This window comes from Lolium perenne, chromosome 3 (assembly GCF_019359855.2).
Source record: "Lolium perenne isolate Kyuss_39 chromosome 3, Kyuss_2.0, whole genome shotgun sequence".
NCBI lineage: Eukaryota > Viridiplantae > Streptophyta > Magnoliopsida > Poales > Poaceae > Lolium > Lolium perenne.
The window spans coordinates 156,383,396-156,408,761 of record NC_067246.2 but is presented as its reverse complement, the minus strand read 5'-3'; the positions used below and the strand labels follow the sequence as shown (position 1 = coordinate 156,408,761).

At 51.5% G+C, this 25,366-nt stretch overlaps 1 protein-coding gene and 1 long non-coding RNA gene across 2 annotated transcripts; one reads left to right on the top strand and one right to left on the bottom strand.

Moving 5' to 3' along the window:
* The first annotated feature begins 1,839 nt into the window (after nt 1–1,839).
* On the top strand, nt 1,840–4,392 carry LOC127327069 (peroxidase 72). The gene is given in 5 exon segments (XM_051353853.2): nt 1,840–2,270; nt 2,348–2,539; nt 3,376–3,541; nt 4,002–4,312; nt 4,315–4,392. Coding segments are annotated over 5 exon segments (945 nt in total). The 5' UTR covers nt 1,840–2,057; the 3' UTR covers nt 4,378–4,392.
* A 9,704-nt stretch (nt 4,393–14,096) lies between these two features.
* On the bottom strand, nt 14,097–16,720 carry LOC139838501 (uncharacterized). The gene is made up of 2 exons (XR_011755521.1): nt 16,347–16,720; nt 14,097–15,164 (listed from the first exon to the last, which is right to left on the bottom strand). It is a non-coding gene; the product is annotated as an uncharacterized lncRNA (long non-coding RNA).
* Nucleotides 16,721–25,366: the final 8,646 nt, after the last annotated feature.

Here is a 25,366-nt window from a genome sequence, read left to right as displayed (position 1 = left end):
CGTTTAAGGTGAAGTTGGCAAAAACCGCTTCATATCTGGCGTGAAAACCCATGCCTTGGCCTTATAGGATGGGCTTAGCGACAATGAACTTGTGTTGTTACCTTCTTGAAGGTGTTGTCTATTGGTGTTGGTCTAGTTTTCATTGGCTAGCCATACAAGATACCCAGATCGTATATCGCTACATTGATCCATTCCCTGAAACATCAGTACTAACCCCACCAAGACAACACCAAAATTTCGGCTTCTCCATAAGAGACGCCTCCAAGAAGGAAACAATGCACAAGCGTCATCGTTGCTCAATCTAAGGTTTTCACCCTAAAGAAAGTCCTCACTCTCAAAACATTGCCTTCAACAAAGATAATGCTAGACACAACCAATTAATGTCAGACATTGTATTTTCACCCTGAAGATAAGATTACAAATTTCTCATGTGCAATCGCTTCCACTTGCATGTCACTGCTCCAATTCACGAATCACCGAGCATATTCCTCATCTCCACCCTCATTTGGACCACCCTTTCTAGTCCTCAGATCTTGGCATCCATGACATTCTCCGCCGGCACCATATAAATAGAATGTACTCCGTGATATGAACAGCTAACAGAGTTTCGGAGCGATCCCTCTAAACCCAAACGGTCAGAGTAAAACGCGGGTGTGCACGATCGAATTTCACCCGATCGAGCAATTTCCAGACATGAATCGTACAATGGAGTTCGCCGATGGAGCCTTCCGAACACGCCCCCTCTAATTAGATCAATGAAGACATGCATCGTAGATCTTCTTTTTTTTTTTCGCCACCAACTAGAAGTAGAGGAGAAGATGCCTGCCACCGAAGCAACCCGAGAGGATCAAAGCACGTAGCTGTTGCCGCAGCCGCAGGCCTAGATCGGATCCAAGCAAGACCCACTGCAGCAGCCGCCTGCCATGGCAGCAGCATACCCGCGCCACTGAGGATATCTTAGTATATCCGCACTAGCGCCGCAACCACGACACCTCCACCTCCACGCGCTGCCAACCGCGCGCACTCGCCGCCATGAGTCGCCGATCCGCCTCACCGCCGTTGCATGCATCCTTATCCCTCTATTGTTTTGGCGAGATGGGGGCGCCGCCACCGGCCGCGGAAGCGGCCAGGGGTGCGGCATGAGGATGTGGTGGCTAGGGTTTCAGTGGGAGCCTCCGGTGTCGCCCAAGCAGGGGCGGCACGGGAGGGAGAAAAATGTATCTAGTCACAACAACTGAATAAGAGCTCGGCCATGGTTACCTCTATTTTGTAATCTGCCTAATAATTGAAAAATGAAGGTATGCTAAGTGCTACCTCAGCGTGGTTGGCTTTCGTCAAAGGACACGAGCAAAGAAGTAGCACAAGAGCTGCATGATTGCTACATACTAGAAATATGGGTGTTACCGGACACGGCAATGCTATAGACTCTAGCTAGCTAGTTCGTGGCTATAGCTTTGTCTCTTTTCTTTTTGGTGTGTGCCTTTGGATTAGCCCTTTCCGCTTTACATCCATGCACATATCGAATTTACAGAAAGCAGATGCTTGTACATAGAATTATATACCAAACCTGGCGGCGGGAAAACAAATTAAAGGTATTTGGCGCCTTGAGAGCCCATACAGCGTTATTGCACAGCAAAAGATCTAGCAGATCAACTACACCTAGCTAGCTAGAAGGGCCAACCGTATACCTACAGCCGCTGAAGCAATGATATATAATTTTTCCTTGATGATGAAGTAGTAGTATGGCAGCTTAATTAAAGTGAAAAAGAACTAGCTAAGAAGTTGCCATGAGCTAGCAACCCTTTTGTTAATTTGTTAACGCCCCCACAGAGTATGTTTCCCCAATAATTAACGCGCATGCATGCCCTCATGTTGTTCAAGCTATCTAAGCAAGGCAATGCTCTGAGCCTAGCTAATTACCTCCCCAAGCGCCAAGCCTCCGTTATATAAACCCGCCCGCCGGCTGCATATACATCTCACCACCACCATCGATCACTGCAACACGAAGCAACTACGGCTATCTAGTCCCAGTGTTTGCTTGGCATTTGTGATCAGCAATGGCGATGTTTGCCGTCGCCTTGGTCGCCTCCCTCCTCTTCTCCGTCTCCTCTGCGTTTCCTTGGGGCGGTCAGCTGGACCCCCACTTCTACGACCACTCGTGCCCGCAGGCGCAGCAGATCGTGGCGTCCATCGTCGGCAAGGCGCACTACCGTGAACCGCGCATGGCTGCCTCCCTCCTCCGCCTCCACTTCCACGACTGCTTCGTCAAGGTACGTCGCATGCAGAGGTGCGTGCGTGCTCGTGTGCATTGCCGGATACATGGACTGACCGGAGTAATTACCTGCAGGGCTGCGACGCGTCGATCCTGCTGGACAGCAGCGCGTCCGTAACGAGCGAGAAGCGGTCGATCCCGAACAAGGACTCGGCGAGAGGGTTCGAGGTGGTGGACGAGATTAAGGCCGCGCTGGAGGCCGCCTGCCCGCGCACCGTCTCCTGCGCCGACGTCCTCGCCCTCGCCGCCCGCGACTCCACCGTCGTGGTACCTATACATTTGCTCTTTGCTTATTATTCTATGATCTGCTAGTGCTTGCTTCCAGCGCCGCAGGAATCCGATTCTGCTGGCTAGTCGTCAAGCCAAGCACCAGCGATTTGGTTGCAAACGCTCCTAACCGTCCATTCTTTTCTGTCACATCCAGAACATTGTTCATCTGTATTATCTGCCAAGCTATACGCACGAGTGATGTTGGCATGGTAAATGAATTTTGTGCCACACGTACGAAACACATGGTAAAAGAAAGAATTCACCAATAAAACAAAACGGGAGCACATTGCTCGGTAAAGCAGTGGCCAGCAAAGCTACCTCATCAGTGCAAAGTAACAATATGGCATGGCATCCCATGTCGACGGAACAAGAACAGGGTAAAAGCTGCACAGCACCCGGCCGGCCTGTGTTTTCTTGACTACACATACCGAGTAACAAACCTACTCTAGATACTAAAGTTGGTTTTACGAAAACAGGTAACAAATTAACCTGCTAAAGTTAGTTCATGAAACAGTAGAAAATGATGTGCAGCATCGTTCGGACTATAGTTAGCCAACGGTTTGACGGTAACTTTTTTTTTTTTTGGTAAAACGCGCTTATCCTATTGTTCAGTTCAGCTCCTTTACCGAAAAACGAGCATTTTTAGTAGTGTTGTCTTATCTCGTGCTAAGTTCAGTCTGTTAACCTAGGCTCGCCCAGAGAGAGACTGGCTACTAGTAAATATAAGATGAAAACTTTAACTGCTACGTTTTGTTTCAGACAATCCAATCTGAATATTTTCTACTCTGGAAATCTTTTCACATGAGATTGAGATTTTTCGCAACCTTGTGCAGACCGGAGGACCAGGGTGGATCGTGCCGCTGGGCAGGAGGGACTCTCTGGGCGCCAGCATCCAGGGCTCCAACAACGACATCCCTGCCCCCAACAACACCCTCCCCACCATCATCACCAAGTTCAAGCTCCAAGGCCTTGACATCGTCGACCTCGTCGCCCTCCTCGGTACGTCTACTACACAACAAGTCACATTGGCACATCATCGTTACATCAACCGTTCGTTCAAATCAGCGTGCAGGGCAATAATGAACAGCTCGTGCACTAGGATGGATGCATGGATAGGGCGCCTCACAGAGTATATATGTACATGTACCGACAATGTTAATGCGTGCAGTTGTAGTAATACGTGACAAGCGACCGATCGTTTAAATTGCGCTACCAGACATGTACTATATGAGTGCTGGTTCTAAGCTATCTAGGTGAGGTCGCTGCTCATGATTGGTACGAAACCTAGGTTCTTCACTAGTCAGGTCGCGGGATTCATGCATCAACGTACCCGACTGTACTAGCACATCACATCTTCCCCTGCACACTGCAAAATTGCGAGACCAACCAATGCTCCCGTAATTAAGTAAGAATGAATCTTATCCTGAACTGACGACCGATCCCTGCTTCTAATTTACAGGTAGCCACACCATCGGCAACGCACGGTGCACGAGCTTCCGGCAGCGGCTGTACAACCAGACGGGCAACGGCCTCCCGGACTTCACCCTGGACCCGGCGGCGGCGGCGATACTGCGCCCGGGGTGCCCGCGCTCCGGCGGCGACCAGAACCTCTTCTTCCTGGACCACGTTACGCCCTTCAAGTTCGACAACCAGTACTACAAGAACCTGCTGCTGCGCCAGGGCCTGCTCAGCTCTGACGAGGTGCTGCTCACCGGCAGCCCCGCCACGGCCGGGCTCGTCAAGCTCTACGCCTCCAACCAGGCCATCTTCTTCCAAAGCACTTCGCGCGGTCCATGGTCAAGATGGGCAACGTCTCGCCGCTCAACGGCGGATAGGGCGAGATCAGTAGCAACTGCAGGAGGGTCAACCGCAATCGATGAAGGATCCTGTCGTGCGCTAGTGCAAAGGGTCTGCTTGATCGTTGAACCTTTTCAGTCTGATTGTTTCTGCAGGTTAATTATTATTCGTCGATTCAAGTAGCCCGTGTGTTTTGCTGCGATTTCTTGCTTCCATTTTAATTTGTATGTACGACTCGTCCATGTGTACGTTGTTTCCAAATGAAATGAACTGTTGTTTTCCTTTTACACTGTGTTTGAATGTAAGGAATTGGTCTTGGAATCACGGAATCTGGAATTTAGAGTCAATTTCCACCGTTTGGATTGGTCTCAGAATTTAGAGGAATACATCTATGTAGTGTTTGAAGACATGTGTTGGTTCTTGTCAGTTTCATGCCAAGAAAAAAAAATTGTTCAATGAATTGAAATTTAAGTTATCAACTTCAATGTTCTGATGTACTTGTTAGGCTGCTCATAGTGGAGAGTAACTTAGACTAGTAACATATGTCATGTTACTAGTCTAAGTGATAAGGGCTAAGTCCAAGGATATGCCCGATCTTCACGGATTTGGGTGGAATTCGTGGGGGGGAGGTGGATGAACGCGATGAACACGAAGAACACGTAGGGGAATCGTGGGGATACAACACACACACGCACACAAATCGGTTTTCCCTCGTTGGCCCGAACCACCAACTCGATAGAGGTTGCGAGAAAAGACCTTCCGGTAGAAGTCCCGCAAAGAGATCGACAAATCGAAGCTCGCAAGATCTAGAAGGGTGAAAAGACCGGAAGGTTGATAGAAGTGCAAGCAAAAGACCAAATAGGTAGAAGTGCAAGCAAAAGATCAAACAAACGGTAGAAGTCACCAAAGAGATCTTCACGAGTCGATAAGGAGCCCGGGTGGGTACAAGATCAAAGATCTAGGTAGGGTTCCCACAAGGGTGAGCTAAGCTCAGGTTTAATTTCACATCAAGTATAATCTCAGATCTGAGCCAACAAGGCTATTTATAGGTGGGGGCGAAGGGGTAAGTTACACGCTGAAAAGTGCTGTTGTGCTGAAGTTCGATGGGGCGGAAGTTCCGGTCATCTTGGGCGGAAGTTCCGGTCGGGGCGGAAGTTCCGGCCAAGTTCCGGCCTTGTTCCGGAATTCCGCCATTGTCCCGCAGTAACATCCAGTATGGTTTTCGCGGACTTTCGGAACTTGGGCGGAACTTGGGCGGAAGTTCCTGCGGGCGGAAGTTCCGGTCCTCTGGGGCGGAATTTCCGGCTGGATCCTTTTCCCTGGGCGCTGGAAGGCATCTTGAGGGCATCTGGCCGGAAGTTCCGGTCCTGGGGGGCGGAAGTTCCGGCCTGGGCGTTGTAGCTCCATCTTCATCATTTCTAGCTCTCTCTCCATTGGCTTGGTCTCCATGGCTCGCTTCTTGGTCGATGTACCTGATTGAACATAGGGTATTGGCATGAAGTAGCAGGCCATCCAAAGGGGTGTCAAAAGCATACGTGGAGAGGAGCGAATTCACCTCTTGGTGTAGGGCTTGGGCTCGAGCTCGTGTCATTGGACCACGAGAAGGGCTTGTCGGTCTTGATGTAGTATCGACCTTGGGTAGGGCTACATCATCTCCCCCCTTGGGAAAGAGTCGTCCTCGACTCTAACGTCTCGTCATCTTCATGGTATGGTGAGAGGTCGGACACATTGAATGTGTTGCTCACCAAGTACTTGGATGTTGGTATGTCGATGACGTAGGCGTTGTCGTTGATTCGCTTGAGGACCTTGAAGGGACCATCGCCTCGGGGCTTGAGCTTGGAGTTTCTTTCTTGAGGGAAACGGTCCTTGCGAAGATGTATCCACACTAGGTCCCCTTCGTTGAAGATCCGTGCCTTTTTCTTCATGTTGAGGCGTGTTGCTTGACGAAGAACTTGTTGCTCGATTGTTGCCCTTGTATCTTCATGTAGCTTCTTCATGTATTGTGCTCGCTTGTCGATGTTCATGTTTACTTGCTCGTGTAGTGGAAGAGGAAGGAGGTCAATCGCCGTAGGTGGTCCAAACCCGTAGACAACCATGAATGGGCTTCTCGTTGTTGTAGAGTGCTTTGCGCGGTTGTAGGAAAACTCCGCATGCGGGATGCAATCTTCCCATGACTTCAAATTCTTCTTGACAAGGACGCGGAGTAGTGTGGAAAGGCTTCGATTCACCACTTCGGTTTGCCCATCGGTTTGTGGGTGCGAGGATGACGAGAATAAAAGCTTGACGTTGAACTTGACCATTAGTGTCTTCCAAAGGTAACTCATGAACTTGACATCTCGATCCGACACAATGCTTCTTGGTACACCGTGGAGTCTCACAATTTCCCTAAAAAACAAGGAGGCAATGTGTGAAGCATCATCCGTTCGGGAGCATGGTATGAAATGAGCTATTTTAGAGAATCGATCAACCACTACAAAAATGGAATCATGACCATATTTGGTTCTAGGCAATCCTAGCACAAAATCCATACTTATATCGGACCAAGCAGCATGAGGAATAGGCAATGGTGTATAAAGACCATAGGGGTTGGAAGTTGACTTAGCTTGTAAGCATGTTGTGCACCGTCGGCAAAGGTGCTCCACGTCGCGGTACATTCTTGGCCAATAATAGTGAGTGGAGAGCATGGCATATGTCTTCTCTCGTCCAAAGTGTCCCATAAGACCACCACCATGCGATTCTTGTAAGAGCAAAAGGCGAAGCGAAGACATGGGAATACAAAGTTTGTTGCCCTTGAACAAGAATCCTTGGTGCAAATAGAAATCATCGATGCCCTTCTCACTAGAACACTTTGCAAAGATTGGGCCAAAGAAAGTATCGGAAGCATATAAATCTTTGATTTCATCAAGACCCAAAACATGGATATCCAAACGAGTGAGTAATAAGGTGAGTTTGCGGGAAAGAGCATCCGCCACTACATTGTCCTTGCCCTTTTTGTATTTGATTACATATGGAAAGGACTCAATGAACTCAACCCACTTTGCATGTCTTTTGTTCAAATTGTGATGACTTTTCAAATACTTCAAAGACTCATGGTCAGAGTGGATAACAAACTCTTTTGGCCAAAGATAGTGTTGCCAAACTTCAAGAACACGAACCAAAGCATAAAGTTCCTTGTCATATATAGGATAGTTGAGGCGTGCGCCATCCAACTTCTCGCTATAGTATGCCACGGGTTTTCCATCTTGCATAAGAACTCCACCAATACCGAGTCCACTCGCATCACATTCAATCTCAAAATTTTTGGAAAAGTTTGGAAGAACAAGAAGTGGTGCCTCGGTAAGTCTCTTTTTCAACTCATCAAAAGCTTTTTGTTGTGCTTTGCCCCACACAAACGGAACATTCTTTTTGGTAAGTTCATTCAAAGGGCAAGCAATGGTGCTAAAATCTTTCACAAAGCGGCGGTAGAAACCGGCAAGTCCATGAAAACTTCGAACTTGACCAACATTGGTAGGAGTGGGCCAATTGTGGATGGCCTCAACCTTGGAAGAATCAACTTCAATACCATTGGCGGAAACCACAAATCCAAGAAAAACCAACTTGTTTTGTGCAAAGGTGCACTTGGGAAGGTTTGCATAAAGCTTCTCATGATGCAAGATGCATAAGACTTCTCTCACATGTTGCACATGGTCCTCGAGATTTTTGCTATAAATGAGAATATCATCGAAATAGACAACCACAATCTTGCCAATGAGAGGTCGCAAGATGTGATTCATGAGACGCATGAAAGTAGATGGAGCATTTGAGAGACCAAATGGCATGATAAGCCATTCATGGAGACCAAGTTTGGTCTTGAATGCCGTCTTCCATTCACCACCTATTGCCATGCGAATTTGGTGGTAGCCACTACGCAAATCAATGTTAGAGAAAATCGTGGCACCACTCAATTCATCAAGCATGTCATCTAAACGCGGAATGGGATGGCGGTATCGAACGGTAATGGCATTGATGGGGCGACAATCCATACACATTCGTTGCATCTCATCCGGTTTAGGAACAAGAATCACGGGAACCAGCTTTTACGAACATACCCTTTTTCGAGGAGGTCTTGTATTTGGCGTTGGATCTCCTTTGTGTCTTCGAGGTTGGTGCGGTAGGCGGCGCGGTTTGGTAGAGGAGCGCCGGGTATGAGGTCGATGCGGTGCTCAATCCCTCGAAGCGGTGGTAGTCCATGAGGAAGCTCGTCGGGGAAGACATCTTGGAACTCCTTCAAAAGAGACAACAAAGACGAAGGAAGTGTTGTTAAGTTGTTAGTCTCCGAGGATGGCCCCTTGCAAATGAGCACATAGTGCAATATGATGGATGGGTTGTGGTGCAATTATCTCATCTCACTCTTGGTAGCTATGAGGACATTCTTCATCTCACTCATATATGGCTTGTGGCGCTCACTTTCTTTTTGGTGGTTCACTCTCTCACCACTCATCTCACTAGTGATGGTAGCTTCCTTAGCCCTCGCTAAAGCCTTTGCATTGTTCGCAATTACTTGGCTAGGAGCCATTGGGCGTATGATGAATGTCTTGTCGCCGACCTTGAAGCTATAGGCATTTGTGTAGCCATCATGGCTTGCTCTTTTGTCATATTGCCAAGGGCGACCAAGTAGCATGTGGCACACCGTCATGGGTACTACATCACAATCAACGGTGTCTTCATAGGCGCCAATCTTGAAGGATACGGAGACGGTGTGTTGTATCTTGACATTTCCATTGTCACTTAGCCATTGCACATGGTAAGGGTGGGGGTGTTTCCGGAGCGTGAGGTTGAGCTTGGAGCATAGTTCGGTGCTTGCAAGATTGTGGCAACTCCCTCCATCGATGATAACCTTTATTGATTTGCCATTGATTCCGGCTCTTGTTTGGAAGATGTTGCGTCTTTGATCCTCATTGAGAAGTGCATTGGTTGTCAACACTTTGGTCACCACAAGGGATGGGCTTGCATCATGCACACATAGAACTTGCTCTTGGTCTTCCAAGTCATTATCTTCATGATTGGTTGCGGCTTGTACCAAGGCTTCATATTCACCTTCACTCAAGTACTCCACATCTCCATCATCTCGAGTTATCATAACTTTTGTGTTCTTGCATTCAAAGGATTTATGTCCTTGAGCCCCACACTTGAAGCAAGTGATGTTACTAGGTCCCGTGGAAGCTTTGGAGGACATAGTTGATTGATCCGGCTTGAAGCTTGTTGTCTTGAAGGCACTCTTCGTTTGCTTAGGAGGATCCTTGGGAGCAATAGCACTTGTGTTCTTGATCCTTGAGGAGGTGTTTGTTGCATTTATTGCGGCGAAGAAGGACTTTGTTTTTGCACTTGCTAAGTCTTCTCGCAATTGGCGCTCGGCTCTTGTAGCTTGATGAAGCAATTCAACCATGTTGGTGTAAGGCAAGAACTCCACTATCCTCTTGACGGGAATGTTCAATCCATTCAAGAATCTTGCCATTGTTTGCTCTTCTCGCTCATCCACATTGGCACTCATCATTGTCATGTGCATCTCCTTGTAGTATTCCTCAACGGACTTGTAGCTTTGCTTGAGTTGAGTAAGCTTGTTGAAGAGGTCGTGTTTCTGGTGGTTGGGCACAAAGCGCTTGTGCATGACTTCTTGCATCTTTTCCCATGTGGCAATGGGCTCTAGCTCTTCCTTGTCACGCTTCTTGTTCACTTCTTTCCACCAAACATTTGCATACCCTTCAAACTCTAGTGATGCCATGGCCACTTTCTTTGCTTCGGAGAAGTTGTGTATGCGGAAAATCTTGTCAACCTTGAAAACCCAAGATAGGTATGCATCGGGGTCTTCTTCTCCGTGGAATTTGGGCATGGTGAACTTGAGCTTCCCAAAGATTTCCTCTTCATTGCGGTCATTGCGCCTAGGAGGTGGTCTTTCTTCACCAAGGTCTTGACGTTGTTGAGGTGGATGTTGTGGACCTTGAGCATCTCTATTGTTGTTGCTATGTTGTTGACGAGGAGGTGGTCTTCCATGACCTTCATCTTGATCATCATTGTTGTGGCGTCGTCGAGGCATCGCACTTTCTTCACTTGATGCTTGGTGATGACTTGATTCTTCATTTCTTGCCCTTGGAGGTGGTCTCCTAGCATGAGGTCGATCATCATGATGGCGGCGATTGTCTTGACCTTGAGGGCGTTGAGGATGAACAACATTGATGATTTGGCGCTCTTGGCGCGCTTGCCTTTGTTCCTCTTCATGAAGGCGTTGTCTTCTAGCTTGAGCTTCTTGTACTTGTCGTTGATGCTCCTGTTCTTCAAGTGCTTGTTGTTCATTGCGGAGACGCTTTTGTTCCCTTGCTCGAACTAGCTCTTGATCATGTCGAAGGCGTTCTTGCTCTTGTTGGAATTGAGCATTGAGGTTCTCTTGGTGAAGGTGCTCTTCTTCAAGGCGTTGACGTTCTTGGACAAGTCGAAGTCGAGCTTGCTCCGCTTCTTGAGCTTGTTGGTGAAGCACTTGAACATCCACATTATGGTGGCGTGGGTCTTCATTGGAATCATGGTGAGACGGTGTAGGAGCTCGTGACCTTGAGCTATGAGAGCGCGAAGACCTTGAGTGGTGTCTTCTATCTTCTTGACGGTTGAGTGTATGGAGGATATTGTCCAACGCCGTCTTCATTTCCCTTGTCTCTTGACCTTGTATGGCAAGTGTTGCCTTCAACTCATTGCCTTGAGTTTCAATCTTCTCATTGAGGTCTTGAACTTGATTGTTGAGGTCATTCCTTTGCACTTGAGCTCTTTCTTCATAGCGGACATTGGTATCTTTGAGCATTGCTTCAAATTGATTGAGCTTGGTGTGGACGGCTTGAGTAGCTATCCAATGTTGGTGCCGCGTCATCGGTAGTTAATTCCCTTCTCCACTAGACATGGTTACAACTAAAACAAGAACTATGTGGTGGGTGGTTAGGAAAGACTACCAAGAATGTCAAAACTTGCAAACCAAAATCGAAAAGGTGTTTCAAGGCGGAGGGCAACCGATATGTATGCACACACACAAAAACAAAAACTCTATATGGTGTTAGGTATGGATGTGGAAAGCCAAATGGAAGAACCAAACGAAAAGTCTATTGTCAAAAGTGGGTAAGATCCAAAAGTCACAAGTCAAAGGCGGTGATCACAAAAGGCATACACAAAGAGGGACACATGCGTGGGACAAAATGGGGTTAGCGCCACTTGGAAAATGAGCAAGAACAAAAAGGTCCTAACGAAGACTACTAGCTCGGTGTCACGCTAACGCAAGAGAGACCGTGGCTTGGTTGCAAAATTGCGAAGCAACAAGATTTGTGCAAGACGCATCTCTTCTCTTTTTTCTCTCTTTTGCTTAAAAGCTTTGGACTCTTTTGTGTATAGGTGTCACTCACACACTTTTTCTTTTTCTTTTTGTATTTTTTTCTTTTTCTCACTATGTAAGGATACTACTATCTATGTAAGTATGTCACACTTCTTTTGCTTATCTTTTCACACGAGCTTGTTTCGAAGCTTTGCTCAACACACGCACACCCTCACGGTCGGGACGCTTGCGCAATGCTTCGCAACACTAGAAAGCCACTCTCGATAGGAAAGGTACGCAAAAGAGACTAGGGCTACAAGTTAGGAGCAAGTTATACCACTTGATGATGGTGGCCGACGATCTTGAACTTGCTATGGTGGAGGTGTCAAATGAACCGCTTGGATCCTCGGGGTGCCGTCGTCGTTGTCGATGTTGCGGAAGCTTTGTGGTAGCTGAAATGGCACTCAAACCGAAGTCCAAACACAAGGGGGTTAGTACCAAAACGAAAAACGAAGGTTGCTGTCAAAATTTCGGCCAGCCGGAACTTCCGGTCCTGAGGGGCGGTACTTCCGGTCCCGGGCGGAACTTCCGGTCCTGCCGGGCGGAACTTCCGGTCGCAATCAGATCTGCGGGCTGTTCGTCGATTTGGGCGGAAATCCGGGCCGAAATCCTTCGAATTCGAGGAAATTTTGGCACTAGAAGCTGTGGGAAGGTGGGGGAATTGCAGATCAACACCAAAGACAAGTTTCTATTGGAGCAAAACCACCAAAAACTCAACAAATCGAGAGATCGATCCAAGGCCAATTTGGGGCTATTTTTGGGGAAATTTTTTTGGAATATTTTTGGGCGAAATTGGTGGAATTGGGTGATGTGGGGGTCAAATCCGTGGCAACCAAAGAGCTGCTGATACCATATGATAAGGGCTAAGCCCAAGGATGTGCCCGATCTTCACGGATTTGGGTGGAATTCGTGGGGGGGGAGGTGGATGAACGCGATGAACACGAAGAACACGTAGGGGAATCGTGGGGATACAACACACACACACGCACACAAATCGGTTTTCCCTCTTTGGCCCGAACCACCAACTCGATAGAGGTTGCGATAAAAGACCTTCTTGTAGAAGTCCCGCAAAGAGATCGACAAATCGAAGCTCGCAAGATCTAGAAGGGTGAAAAGACCGGAAGGTTGATAGAAGTGCAAGCAAAAGACCAAATAGGTAGAAGTGCAAGCAAAAGATCAAACAAACGGTAGAAGTCACCAAAGAGATCTTCACGAGTCGATAAGGAGCCCGGGTGGGTACAAGATCAAAGATCTAGGTAGGGTTCCCACAAGGGTGAGCTAAGCTCAGGTTTAATTTCACATCAAGTATAATCTCAGATCTGAGCCAACAAGGCTATTTATAGGTGGGGGCGAAGGGGTAAGTTACACGCTGAAAAGTGCTGTTGTGCTGAAGTTCGATGGGGCGGAAGTTCCGGTCATCTTGGGCGGAAGTTCCGGTCAGGGGCGGAAGTTCCGGTCTTGCGCGCCGGAAGTTCCGGTCGGGGCGGAAGTTCCGGCCTTGTTCCGGAATTCCGCCATTGTCCCGCAGTAACATCCGGTATGGTTTTCGCGGACTTTCGGAACTTGGGCGGAACTTGGGCGGAAGTTCCGGCGGGCGGAAGTTCCGGTCCTCTGGGGCGGAAGTTCCGGCTGGATCCTTTTCCCTGGGCGCTGGAAGGCATCTTGAGGGCATCTGGCCGGAAGTTACGGTCCTGGGGGGCGGAAGTTCCGGCCTGGGCGTTGTAGCTCCATCTTCATCATTTTCAGCTCTCTCTCCATTGGCTTGGTCTCCATGGCTCGCTTCTTGGTCGATGTACCTGATTGAACATAGGGTATTGGCATGAAGTAGCAGGCCATCCAAAGGGGTGTCAAAAGCATACGTGGAGAGGAGCGAATTCACCTCTTGGTGTAGGGCTTGGGCTCGAGCTCGTGTCATTGGACCACGAGGAGGGCTTATCGGTCTTGATGTAGTATCGACCTTGGGTAGGGCTACATCACTAAGTTACTAGTCTAAGTTACCACCTCACTCTCTTTCTTCATTTATTAGCATGCCATGTCACCAAAATGCCTTGAAATATGTGATGTTACTACCTATGTTACTCCCACTACGAGCAATCTTATTGTCCTGAACAGGGCACTTTCGCTTTTCCTAGGTCGGTTACGTGCATCATGTCGGCAAAGGATAACTTTTATTTTCCTCGTAGTTTGGAATCATCAGAAGAACTCATAATACACATTACACAAGAACGAGCATAGAGAGTAGCATATCAGGTGACAACGTCATTTTTTATGTTTTTGGTATTGTGAGTTCTGATCGTACTGACCAAAACGTAGCAACAATACTACTTCAGCGAAATTTACTTTGTATCTCGAACAACAATAATAATCCTGGGACAACAAAAAATAGTTTATTTATTAATACACCCAAAATATTCACACATGTAGCTATCAACATGTCTGCCGAACTGATAACATTGCTTAAAATAATTTAAACTAATATGACCTCCACAAACATAAGAAACCTAGCCACATGTGTGCAAACTCTACTGCTTGTGATTACTTTACGGCAAGCAAGCATCACCCAAAGTAAGAGTTTCACAGGGATGACCCGTGGATGTGACTGAGATTCGGTGCCTCGGAGACGCGCATGACAGCGCAGTGGCTGTGCTCGGCAGTGGCCAGCCAGCCCGCCCGTGTTCGACTCCCAGGGGGAGCGAATTTGCGGGTGTCTCACCGGGGGCTCTGGGTCCCTAATAAAATCCCCTCCACACATATGTGCCACAACTACTAGCTCCTAGGGACACTCAAATTATGTGTGCTGTGTGTATAGTTCTAGAGTCTAACTTGTGCACTAGTGGTGTGCGTGTGTGTGGTGTGAGTGTGGTGTTAAGTTAGTGCATAAGTTCAGATACTACAGCTGTAACACAGATCGAGGGGCCTCAAAAAAAAAAAAAAAAAAAAAAAAAGAGATCCGGTGCCTCGCTGTTGGCAAGGCACGCAGCGCCTTGAAGCGGGGAATCTGCCGCTCAATCTTCATCCAACGGCTAACAGTGCCCAGCGATCAAAACTCAGGGGATTCAACAGCAGTCAACGCCAAACAGGCCTCTTTCCTCGCGGGCTCAACGAAACCATCGACGCCAGCGCTGCAGCTCACGTCGCCGCGCCGGCGCCGCAAGGAAGGGATGGGATCCAGTCCGGCTGCTCGCGTCACGCGCCGTGGGAAAGGGAGAGGATCCGGTTCGCTGCTCCTCCATGGTGAGCTCCGGCGGCGTCCACACGGGAGGAGACGACCTCGACGAGCCGACGGCCGCCCACCTCCGGCTGCTCCGTCCGCCTCCCATACGGCGCCCTCCTCGGCCCGCCCCGACGGGCCCCTCCTCCCTCCGACGACCCACTCTGACCATCACGGGCGTGCGTACTGGAGCTCACAACAGTTTCAGTTTACTAAAGGCAAATGAACTACTGCAGATAGAGTTGAGATTCAGTAAACTTCGTGTAATACTCGAAAATGAACTGAAAAAAGGAACTCATGTTTTAGCAGAAACTTGATGCATACATTATATGAATTGAACAATAGACAAACTTTGTGGAATTTCACATTCAAATCTGCTCTTAGAGCATGTCTAACAGGCCCCTTATAACCCGCCCACCCCGTAAAATTCCGGCGAGATACGGGGCAGGCGCGGTTTGGGCCGTCTAGCAGGCCCCGTATTCGGGCCGCCCCGTTTCGGCGGAATACGGGGCCCAGGAAATCGGCCCCTCCGCCCCCTACTTATACCGGGCGCAGGTCCGAGTGAGGGGTTAACCCCTCACTCGCAACCCTAGCTCCGTCGTGCGCCGCCGCCTCCTCCTCTTGCTCCGGCGAGCAATTCGTCCCAACCCCGCGCCGCATTCCACCCAATCTCAAGCATGGACCCCCGCCGCCGTAGTACCGCCTCGCCGGCGAGCGGATCGAAACGATCCCGCTCGCCGGACAACGTGGAGGATGCCTGGCGGCTTTTATGCAAAAGATCCGCCGCCGGCAGCCATCGCGCGGCCTGCAAGTACGACGGCGGGCAGTTCGTCCCGGAAAAGCTCCTCGACTTCACGCGGGGCGGCCGCTGGTACCACGAGGACCCGCCGCTCAAGCCGATGAGCGGCCCGAAGTTCTCGGCGTGGCTCGCTGAGTGGGAGCGCCAACGCCGGGTGAGCGAGGCGTGGAGGGCGACCATCGGGAGCACCAGCGGCGGAGGTGCCCCGCTCGCCGGGAGGAGGAGGAGGAAGACGAGGACAAGGACCCCGCCTTCTTGAAGGCGATTCAAGACTCCCTCAAGGACGCCGCCGAGAAGGACAAGGCGGAGGAGGAAGAAAGGGCGGCGGCCATCGCCGCCGTGAAGGAGGCGGAGGCGGAGGCCGATGGGTTCATCGTCGACCTCTCCGACTAGAAGTCGCGATCCGATCGCGCATTTTGTATATATGTAGGTACGTCGATTTCTATGTATGATCGACGAACTATGAATGAAAGTTTCCCGGGGTTTTAAATTTACAAATATACGGGGTCAAATACGGGTTCTGCTAGACGGAGCGGTGTCTGATCGACCATATTTTTTATACGGGGCGAAATTCGAGCGTTATACGGGCAGAAAAGTAAGGGGCTCCTCTTACATAATCCGACGAGATTGATGGCCTCCAGCGATAGAACCCCCAACGACGCGGAGTATGGGCTATCTCCAGTGGCTGGCGGAGGGGCAGAGCTAGCCGTCGGATGGGCTCTCCTTGGTGGCCGGCGAAGGGGCAGAGCTAGCCGTCGGATGGGCTCTCCTCGGCGGCGGGCGGAGGGGCAGAGCAAGCCGTCGGATGGGTCGGAGGGCCTGCTGGAGCAAGAGGGCAGAGGGAGGTGCGTCGACGCGGAGGAAGAGGGCGAGGGCGGAGGAGGACGACTCGTTTCCCACGGTGGCGGCGGGCGGCGGAAGAGCTCTGCCCGGGAAGAGTCGCCCGCGCGTGAGGATGAAGAGACATATGCGTTTTTTTAGCGTGGACTCGTCTCTGACCCGCCCCTTGCGGAACGAGATCCTCTGACGTAGCCGTTCGCTACTGCAGAGGGACGTCCATCGCTCCGGTTCGTTCGCTCAGCATCGAACGGTAGCGCCTGGTAACGCAGCGTCGGGTATGTCGGCCCAAGCCCCAGTTTGACGAGGCGGAACGTTGGTGGCCGTCGCTGTTCGCTCGCCGGCACGCCAACTCCACGATGGTGGCCGGCTGCACCACGCCGTCGAGGAAGCTCTCCAGAGCCCGTGCCCGTGTCGGCCTGGCGGCCTGGTCGCCGAGCTCGACTGTTGCGTTGCTGCAGCCCTCAATGCGAACGGCTTTGCTACGCAATGCGAACAGCTTTGCTCCTCAATGCCTTGCTTTGGACACTCAGTTATTCATAGCCTTCAAGTAAACAGAAGCAACCCTTTGCCATTGTTGTTTTTATTCAGTCAAACAACACCAAATTGGAGTCGGAGGACCTAGCCAGCATGCATTGCAACAGCGGTGCGGTGGGCAGCGTGCGGCAGGGCAGATGTCAAACACGGTGACCAGCCCAACATGCCTGCTGCTACTAATGGAGGACGAAGCTGATGTGCACGGGGCTGCAGCAACGCAGCGGTCGAGCTCGGCGACCAGGCCGCCAGGCCGGCACGGGATCGGGCTCTGGAGAGCTTCCTCGACGGCGTGGTGCAGCCGGCCACCACCGTGGAGTTAGCGTGCCGGCGAGCAAACAGCGACGGCCACCGACGTTCCGCCTCGTCAAATTGGGCCTTGGGCAGACGTACCCGACGCTGCGTTACCAGGCGCTACCGTTCGATGCTGAGCGAACAAACCGAAGCGATGGACGTCCCTCTGCAGTAGAGGACGGCTACGTCAGAGGATCTCGTCCCCCAGCTTGCGAGGTTGTGCGTTGTATGAGGATTGAGCAGCACATTCTCTGCCTCAAGGCGCTGCGTGCCTGCCAACAGCGAGGCACCTAGATCTCAGTCCGGAAACATGAACTATAATACGTAGAAAAGATGCAACATTAAATAATGCTCGTGCCATCCTCAGTAAACCATTTCGCTTCCACAACAGAGCAAGCTATCATTTCCCCTGACTATCTCTACCGGATATGCCATGCAGGAGTGCAAAACCTAATGTCTGCAGGATTCTAAGAGCATCTCCAGCCGCATCTCCGAAAGTGTCCCTAAACGGTGTCGGATCGAGTATTTGGGAGACGTGTTTTGTTCGTGCCGCGTTTGGGGGACATCGCTTCCCAGCCGTGTCCCCCAAATGTTGTCCCCAAACAGAAATTCAAATAGTTTGCATTCAAAAGAGATCGTTCCCACCGAAGTCGTCGCGATCAGAGTAGCTGCGATCAAAGTACTGGGCGCGCGATCATATTACAAGCCGACGTAAAAATTAGAAGAAGGGGAAGAGGTTGGGCGACGGCGACACCAACGACGCATCCTAAGTCGACGTAGGCCCGTTCATCACGAGAACTCGTCGTGATCTGCCCGGTGTGCATGCTCCGTCGCCGACACCGAGGCAGAGGCCGACGCAGGTGTACTAGCAGATGTTGTCACATAAGCGTCTGCTGACTCTTGCTCCGGGGTTGGGGGTTGCTGCCGCTGCCGCTGCCTCGGCCGCCGCCATTTTGGCTTCGATATCGTCGAGGATCTATCCTTTGAATAAGTTGTGCGCCGCCCGCGTCCGGGGAGACATTCCTTCTGTTGACGCTGTCAGCAGGGACATGTCGTCCTTGCGATTCTTGAGCTCCATCTTCTCCTCTTGCCTCTTGAGCAGTGCCACCCATCTTTCGTCGGTCTTTTTGTCACGAAAGAGCGGGGTCGAGGAGACCTCAGCGAGGCACTGCATGATCGACGCCTGCGTCTTCTCGGTCGATGCAGCGTTGGCCAAGGCGGCCTTGGCATCCTTGTTGCCGATAGGACGCCCTACTGATGTTGCCAGCGGCGCATCCAGATCAATGGCGTCTTTCCCCTTCGACAACGAATGGCGCGTCAACCGCCATTTCTCGTTCTTTTTGAGCTTGATATAGCAATGCATCAGCGCGAACGACTTATTACCTTCTGAGTGCTTCCGGTACATATCCATGGCCTTGTCGAACTAGCCAAAGGAAACACAATCAGATCATCAAACAAAATCTAGGCGCTACAGATTATCTAAGAAAGAGTCATACCACGCCGCTGACGTCGATGTCGTTGTCGCCTCTGGTCTCGACCTCGCTATGGAACCCATGGAACATGTTCACCGACGCCTGGATGATAGCCCATCGCGTCGATATTGCCTTTTGGCTCCTCTTCATTGTCACTTTGCCGTAATCGTTGCTGAATTGCTTGCGCTCATCGAACTCGGCCTTGATCTTCGTCCAATACTTACCGTATTTTTGGTTGGCGCCGATGATGGAGCCATGGCTCACCGTTGACCACAACTCGCAGAGACATTGATCCTCCAGAACTGTCCACTTGGGGCCTCGTGTGCCCGAGGCCTTCTTCTTCCTCTTCTTCCTCACCTCGTCCGCGTCAAGCTCCACGAGATCATCTACATCCTCCGCGGTACACGCGTCCTCGTCGTCCTCTTAATCGCCGCCCTCTTCGTCCTCGTCGTTGTCATCCTCCACCCCCTCCCCCTCCCCCTCCTCCTCCTCAGCACCGGCACCTGCGGGCCAGTGAACGGGGCGCCATCCGCATCGGGCCCTGGCTCGCGCTGGGGCGCTTGCTCGTACGTCAGGGAGTAGAAGACGGCGTTGGGGTTGAAGCCGTTATGCTGCAGCGTATCCTGGTACTGCGGCGACAAGTTTGGCGTCACACACCCGGGAGTGGCGGAGGGGCCGTCGTTGTAGAACTCGGATGTCCACGGGGACATCACTCCCGGAATGTACGCTGGCCCCGACGTACTCCATGGGCTCGCGTTGGTGGCGGCGATACATGCGTCTAGCGCGCGTGCCGCCACCATCTTCTTCTGCTGTTGCGCCGCCCTCTGTCCCCTCCGCTCCGCCGTCGACATCTTGCGGTGCAGGCAGTCTTGCTACCATTGATCGTCGGTCCAGCCTTCCGGCTTCTTCTTCGGAGCCAGCGCCTTCCGCGGCTTTGCGAAGGGCGCCTTTGCCCCTTTTGTCTCAATGCCCGATGGCTTGGTGGCCGCTTTCTTTGGCATTTTTTGGGGCCTATCTGTGGCACCATGGATGAGGAGAGGTAGCGGCGGCGACGGCGGGAGGGGGGAAAGTGAATCGGCGGGATAGGAGGTGAAATATGTTGGGAGGGCAGAAATGCGCGGCAGGAGAGGCGCCATGTGGCGGGAGAGGCGCGATTTGGCGGGAGAGGGGGACGGATTTTTCCTGTGCTGCTGACACATCGGGCCCGCGTCTCTTCGACTCACATTTCGTTGTGTCCGGTGCGACCGGAGTGTCCCCTGTGTGGCGGGAATGGGCTCGGGGCGCTGGACACCATATTGGGCCGCGCCAGACAAAAAGAGGCTTTGGGGCACGCGGCTGGGAACGTTTTTTTGTTCGGCTCACCCCAAATCCCTTTGGGGGACGCGGTTGGTGATGCTCGGCCATTTCCAATGCTGCGACCTAAATGGAGGCCCACACGTTCCTTTGGATGGGCGCGTGGATGCACGGACAGTGGCTGGCGTCCGCTCTTCATTTTGGGTCGTCACTAGTAGGAAAAGCCTCATCAGTGGCGCACGAAAATGGGCTTCTGTGGCGCACGGGAGGTGCGCCACAGAAATGTCGCCACAAAAATAAGGTTTCTGTGGCGCATCTGGCAGTGCGCCATAGAATTAAGGTTTATGTGGCGCACTAGGTCCGGTGCGCCACAGAAATAAGTAGTTCTGTGGCGCATGAGATGTAGCTGCGCCATAGAAATAGGTGCGCCACAGAACTATGTTTTGGTGCGCCACAGAACAATCTACAGGTATAGTCGATTTTGTGCTCCCTGGTGTATTATACAGGTTTTATACTGGTTTTATACACCGTATACAGGTTATATACTGATATAATATAGACAGATATAATATGGACATATATAATCATCACATCATCATCACATTACTTAGAGCCCGATCGAGTTATACATATAGCTCCATACAACTCATAATCCATGCAAATTAATTAAGTTCTCATCATCTCTAGATACAAACGAAGTGACACCGGCCGCCGCCTACACTAGGATGAAATAGAGTACCGCCGCGACGATGGTGAGCAAGAGCGAGAGCACAAGGAAGGTCTTCATCTTGCTCTTGTTCGCTTGGTGCGCCCTCCACTTGGCAACCGCCTCGTGTCTAGTCGGGTACCCTTTGTAGCAGTTGCCGCTGAACTTGTGCACATGTTTCTTGCACTCCTCCCACTCCTCGTACACTCCTGGAACCCGCCCCTCGAACACGACGTAGTACGTCATCTCTTTGGACACAAGGCATATTAGTATATAACGCAATGGAAAGAGTTAGAGGGTTCACATGCATACATATTCACAAGAATTAAAGCAAGGAAATAATAATAAACATAAAAGACATATAGCATCGGTATCACATAAGTAATATGGTTCAACGATAACGACTACAATAGTAATTGAAGTCCAACAACGACGACCACCGTTTCGAGCAAATTAAGCAAGTTTAGTTTACAACACGGTACAAATTGTCCATCGATTCAAAGTAATGCTAGGCACACCGGCCTCGGTCAACGAGACGTCTTCTTGAGCGGCTCCGGGAACGGCTTGTACAAGTCCTTCGTCGTCCACGTCCTTCCATCACCCTGCCTATGTAGGCGTTCGTCGATATCCCTCTTAGACAACCCTCTGAGTTGGTGTAAGAGCCCCGATGCGTTGGATACATCTTGTAAGATAATTTCCGAGAGCTTTACTTGGATGCGATGGAAGTCTTCTCTAAGATCATCATCATTGATTTGCCTCGACATTTTAATGGGGTCTCGCTTACTAGGTGGCAAAGACATCATCTTTGCATCCTCGACAAACCCTTTAAGGTGATGGAGGACATAGAAGGCCTCCTTAATGCTGCCAGCTGGCTGCTTGACACAAGGGAAGTCGATCACGTGCTTGAACCCGGGCTTTTTAGTGTCCGGCCTGATATATTGCCCATTCTTGTCGAAGGTGCCTCCATTTTTGGAGTAGCCAAGGATAGCCTCATCGAGAACACCCCTTATTCTCTTGTAGTCTTTCTTCGTCGTCGTACTCGACGAGTCGAAATACTGGGCTAGTGACCACTTCGGATCTAGGATGATGAGTGTGCAGTATTTGTCCCTGCTCAACACATGCAATTGAAATGGAATGTTGGAAATGATCGGAAATGGAAGAAATATATAAGAAAGCATAAGTTACGACGGCCGTGAGCGGATGTGTACTTACTCGGGAAAGACAGGCAGAAGAATGGTGTTGCTCTCTTTGTACATGAGCATGAAGTTCTGGAGGTATCGCACCGCCTTGGTCCGTGTCCTTGAGCCGTCCTGGAGCTGGCTATCGCGCATGTAGTAGGGATCCGCTACCGCGATGTGGCGGGGTCTCTCTCTGTTGATCTTCATCTGAAGATTGATCGCGTATAGGCGGACCAAGTTATAGTCGAGCCGTTTCGAGTGAAATAGGTTGAAGACGTCCTCGAACGCTATGAAGAAGATATCCGCGGGGTCTTCATTGACGAAGTTCTGGTCGGACGGCACCTTGACCGAGAACACCGGGTAATTTGGATCCTTTTCTTTAAGAAGGACGCTCTCTAGATAAGTTATAGTGTTCTGCAAAGGCTGCATTGGTCCACTTGCGAGGTGTTCCATGTCCGGAGGCAGTATCGGTTTAACAGCTTCATGACACCGGGGCAAGCCATCCGGTGTAGGTGGTACCATGTCGTCGGCCCGGATCCTCTTAGGAGCAGGCTGGCTCGAAGATGCGCCCTTCTTGGCTCCTCTCTTCCTTGCCTTCTTCACCTGACCTACTAGGGGTGCTGGTGGTGCTGATGGTGGTGCTTCGGGTGCTGGTGGTGCTTCTGAGGTCGCCGGGGTTGATTTGGGTGGCTCCCCGATGATCGTCTTACGCAGCGTGTTAGGGCTGAAAACTGTAGTAGGCTTGACTTGAGCTGGATTGCCAGCCTCCGGAGGAGTGTCTTGAGAAAGACCCGTGAAGACCAGGCGCTGCTTCGTCACTGTAGGGGGACGACCAAGTTGATCGCCGTGTGTGCGGAAGGCTTGTTCATCCATAGGAGGCATGTACATATCTTGGCAGCAGGCGCCAGTGTTGATGTAGGCATCGATGTCATCATCATCATCTGCATCGTTGCCATCAAGTGGCGCCATGTCTTGGACCTTAGGTGGTGGCGGTTGCGATGCCGCCGCTTGGCGTACCGTGCGTCTAGTTGACGGTCGTTGCGGTAGCGCTCCCAACAACAGTTTGTGGCGTGTGGTGGTGGCGGCGATCGTTGGTTCCTTCCGGGTGGCGGCGGCGACCGCCGGTCCTTCAGGGTAGTGGGGGCGGCGACCGTCGGTTCCTTCAGGGTGTCGTCGGCGCTGGCGATCTTGGGCCGGATGATAGGGGAGGTGGCGCCGGTGCTTTTCTTAGCACTCGGAAGACCCCCCCCCCCCCCCCAGACGAATCTGGTTCTTCGGCCATTTCATAACCCATGAGGTGCAATCCCCAAGGGGCAAAACATCGCCTTCGTTTGTGCCCGGAGGTTGAAAGGGGGGCATGGCGTAGCGGTACTCCGGCACTACCATTACCAACTTGACCTTCGCCACGTCTTCCGCCAATCTAGCGCCGTGCATAGTGCGGGAAGCCATGACATGGCCGCTAGCAACTTCCACCAACTTACCGCCGGGCTCCACCGCTTGCAGAAATATGCATTGTTCATCCTGAGTCAGGGGCGCCATGTTGGGTATCGTGAGATGGCAGTCACGAAAGGCATATATAGTTAAAGAAGATGACGCGAAGGAGTAACTAATGAGTTTACCTCCTTGATGGCGTCGATCTCGGCTACTGTCGATACAAGGGCAGCGGTTGGGGGCGTCGATGCGACCAGTTGGAGCTGCGGCGGCGGTTGGAGCTGCGGCGTCGGGTGGAGCGGCGGCGTCTGGTGGAGCCCCGACGCCGGCGTCGGGTGGAGCGGCACCGTCGGCGACACGTGGAAGCTTGAGTTGCTGCCGCTGATGCTGGGCACATGTATCGGCCCCACTTGACCTCCCGCATTCCAAGCAGCTAACCCCTCCATCAACCCAGGGGGGATGATCTGCCGGATCTTCTCGTCCAATAACTTGTTCATCATCTCCGTCTTCTCCACAGGCTTTTTGGCCACCAGCTTCTCTAGTGACTCCACCTTCTTCTTCAGCTCCTGAACCTCGGATTTATCCTTAGCCGACGACCTCCTCTCCAGCTTTCTCGTCTTGGCATCCGATCCGTAGTACTCGGATAGCTTCATACTTGTGCCAAAGCCGGACACACGGCCACCCGACGTCGGTGGCTTGTCCAGCTCCCTCTCCTTGTATTTGTTCATCGCCCTGTTGAAAGGCGTGTCCCACGGTTCCGTCGACCCCTGGGACGACGGGCCAGCCTTCGTCAACTCTTCATCCTTCAGACAAAGGAACTTAAGGTTAGCCCATTTGGCTTCATTGCCTGATAAGATGAGCGAAATAATATAGAACTATCCTTACCAGGTACTTCTCGAAATCCCTCACGTCTTCGTGATCCGTAATAAATTCCCCCGTCTTCCAGTCTAAGTAGTAGCGGGACCGGACAAAGTTCCTAGCCTGTTCATCCTGGATTTTGTGCCAGGGGTTTTCTTTCCCCAGACGTACCATCTCGGCATCCTCCTTGTCCCAAGTGGGCTGTTTTCCTCGGTAACCGCCGCTTCCGCAATGGTGGGTCCCTAAGTTCAAGTCTCGGATTTTCTTCCCCCAGGCGGTCCATTTTTTAACACTGTCAGTCTGTAAGTAAGACTTGATTGCATTAAAGTCTTCTAAGGAGATCGACGGGTCTTTGGTACTTATCCTCTCCCAGCTTTCACCGGCATCGATCTTTTTCTTCAGCCGGTTCTTCCAGCTGCTCAAGGCGGTGCTCATCTTCGTGAGAGCTAAAGAGTCCACCTTCTTATTGAACGGCTCCGGGAACGTGTATCATTGGTGAAGCTTCTGGAGGAGGGATTGGGCGAGAGCCTCGTTCTCCTTGCTTCTGAGGTCCTGAGTTAGGATCGGCACGGTTTCATGGACGATGCACCCTAGTTGCATGCCGTACCCTTTGGCAACCCACGAAGGCTCCAAGGGTAGGCCACTTTCGGAGACTACCGTGAAATGATCGGTGACGTTGGCGAGCACTTGCGGCCTCCGATCCCTCCTTGGCCTCCTCGCCGTCCTCTTCTTCTTACCCTCCTGAGGGTTGCCGCCGCTATCACCTTCATGCGGTTGGCCGCGTTCTCTTCACCGGTCGTCTCTTCACCGGTCTCGACGGCGGCGTCCCAGGTATCGTCATCGTCGCCGGTGTCGGCGGCCCCCCGGGCCTCTCCCTCGGAGGCGGCGTCCCGGCCCTCGTCGGTGTCGTCGGCGGCCTCCCGGCCCTCTCCCTCGGAGGCGGCATCCCGGCCCTCTTCCTCATCGCCGGGCGACTCGGCGGCGGCCTTCCGGGGCTGCTCGTAGCCCTCCCAGAAGTCCTTGTTGGCCT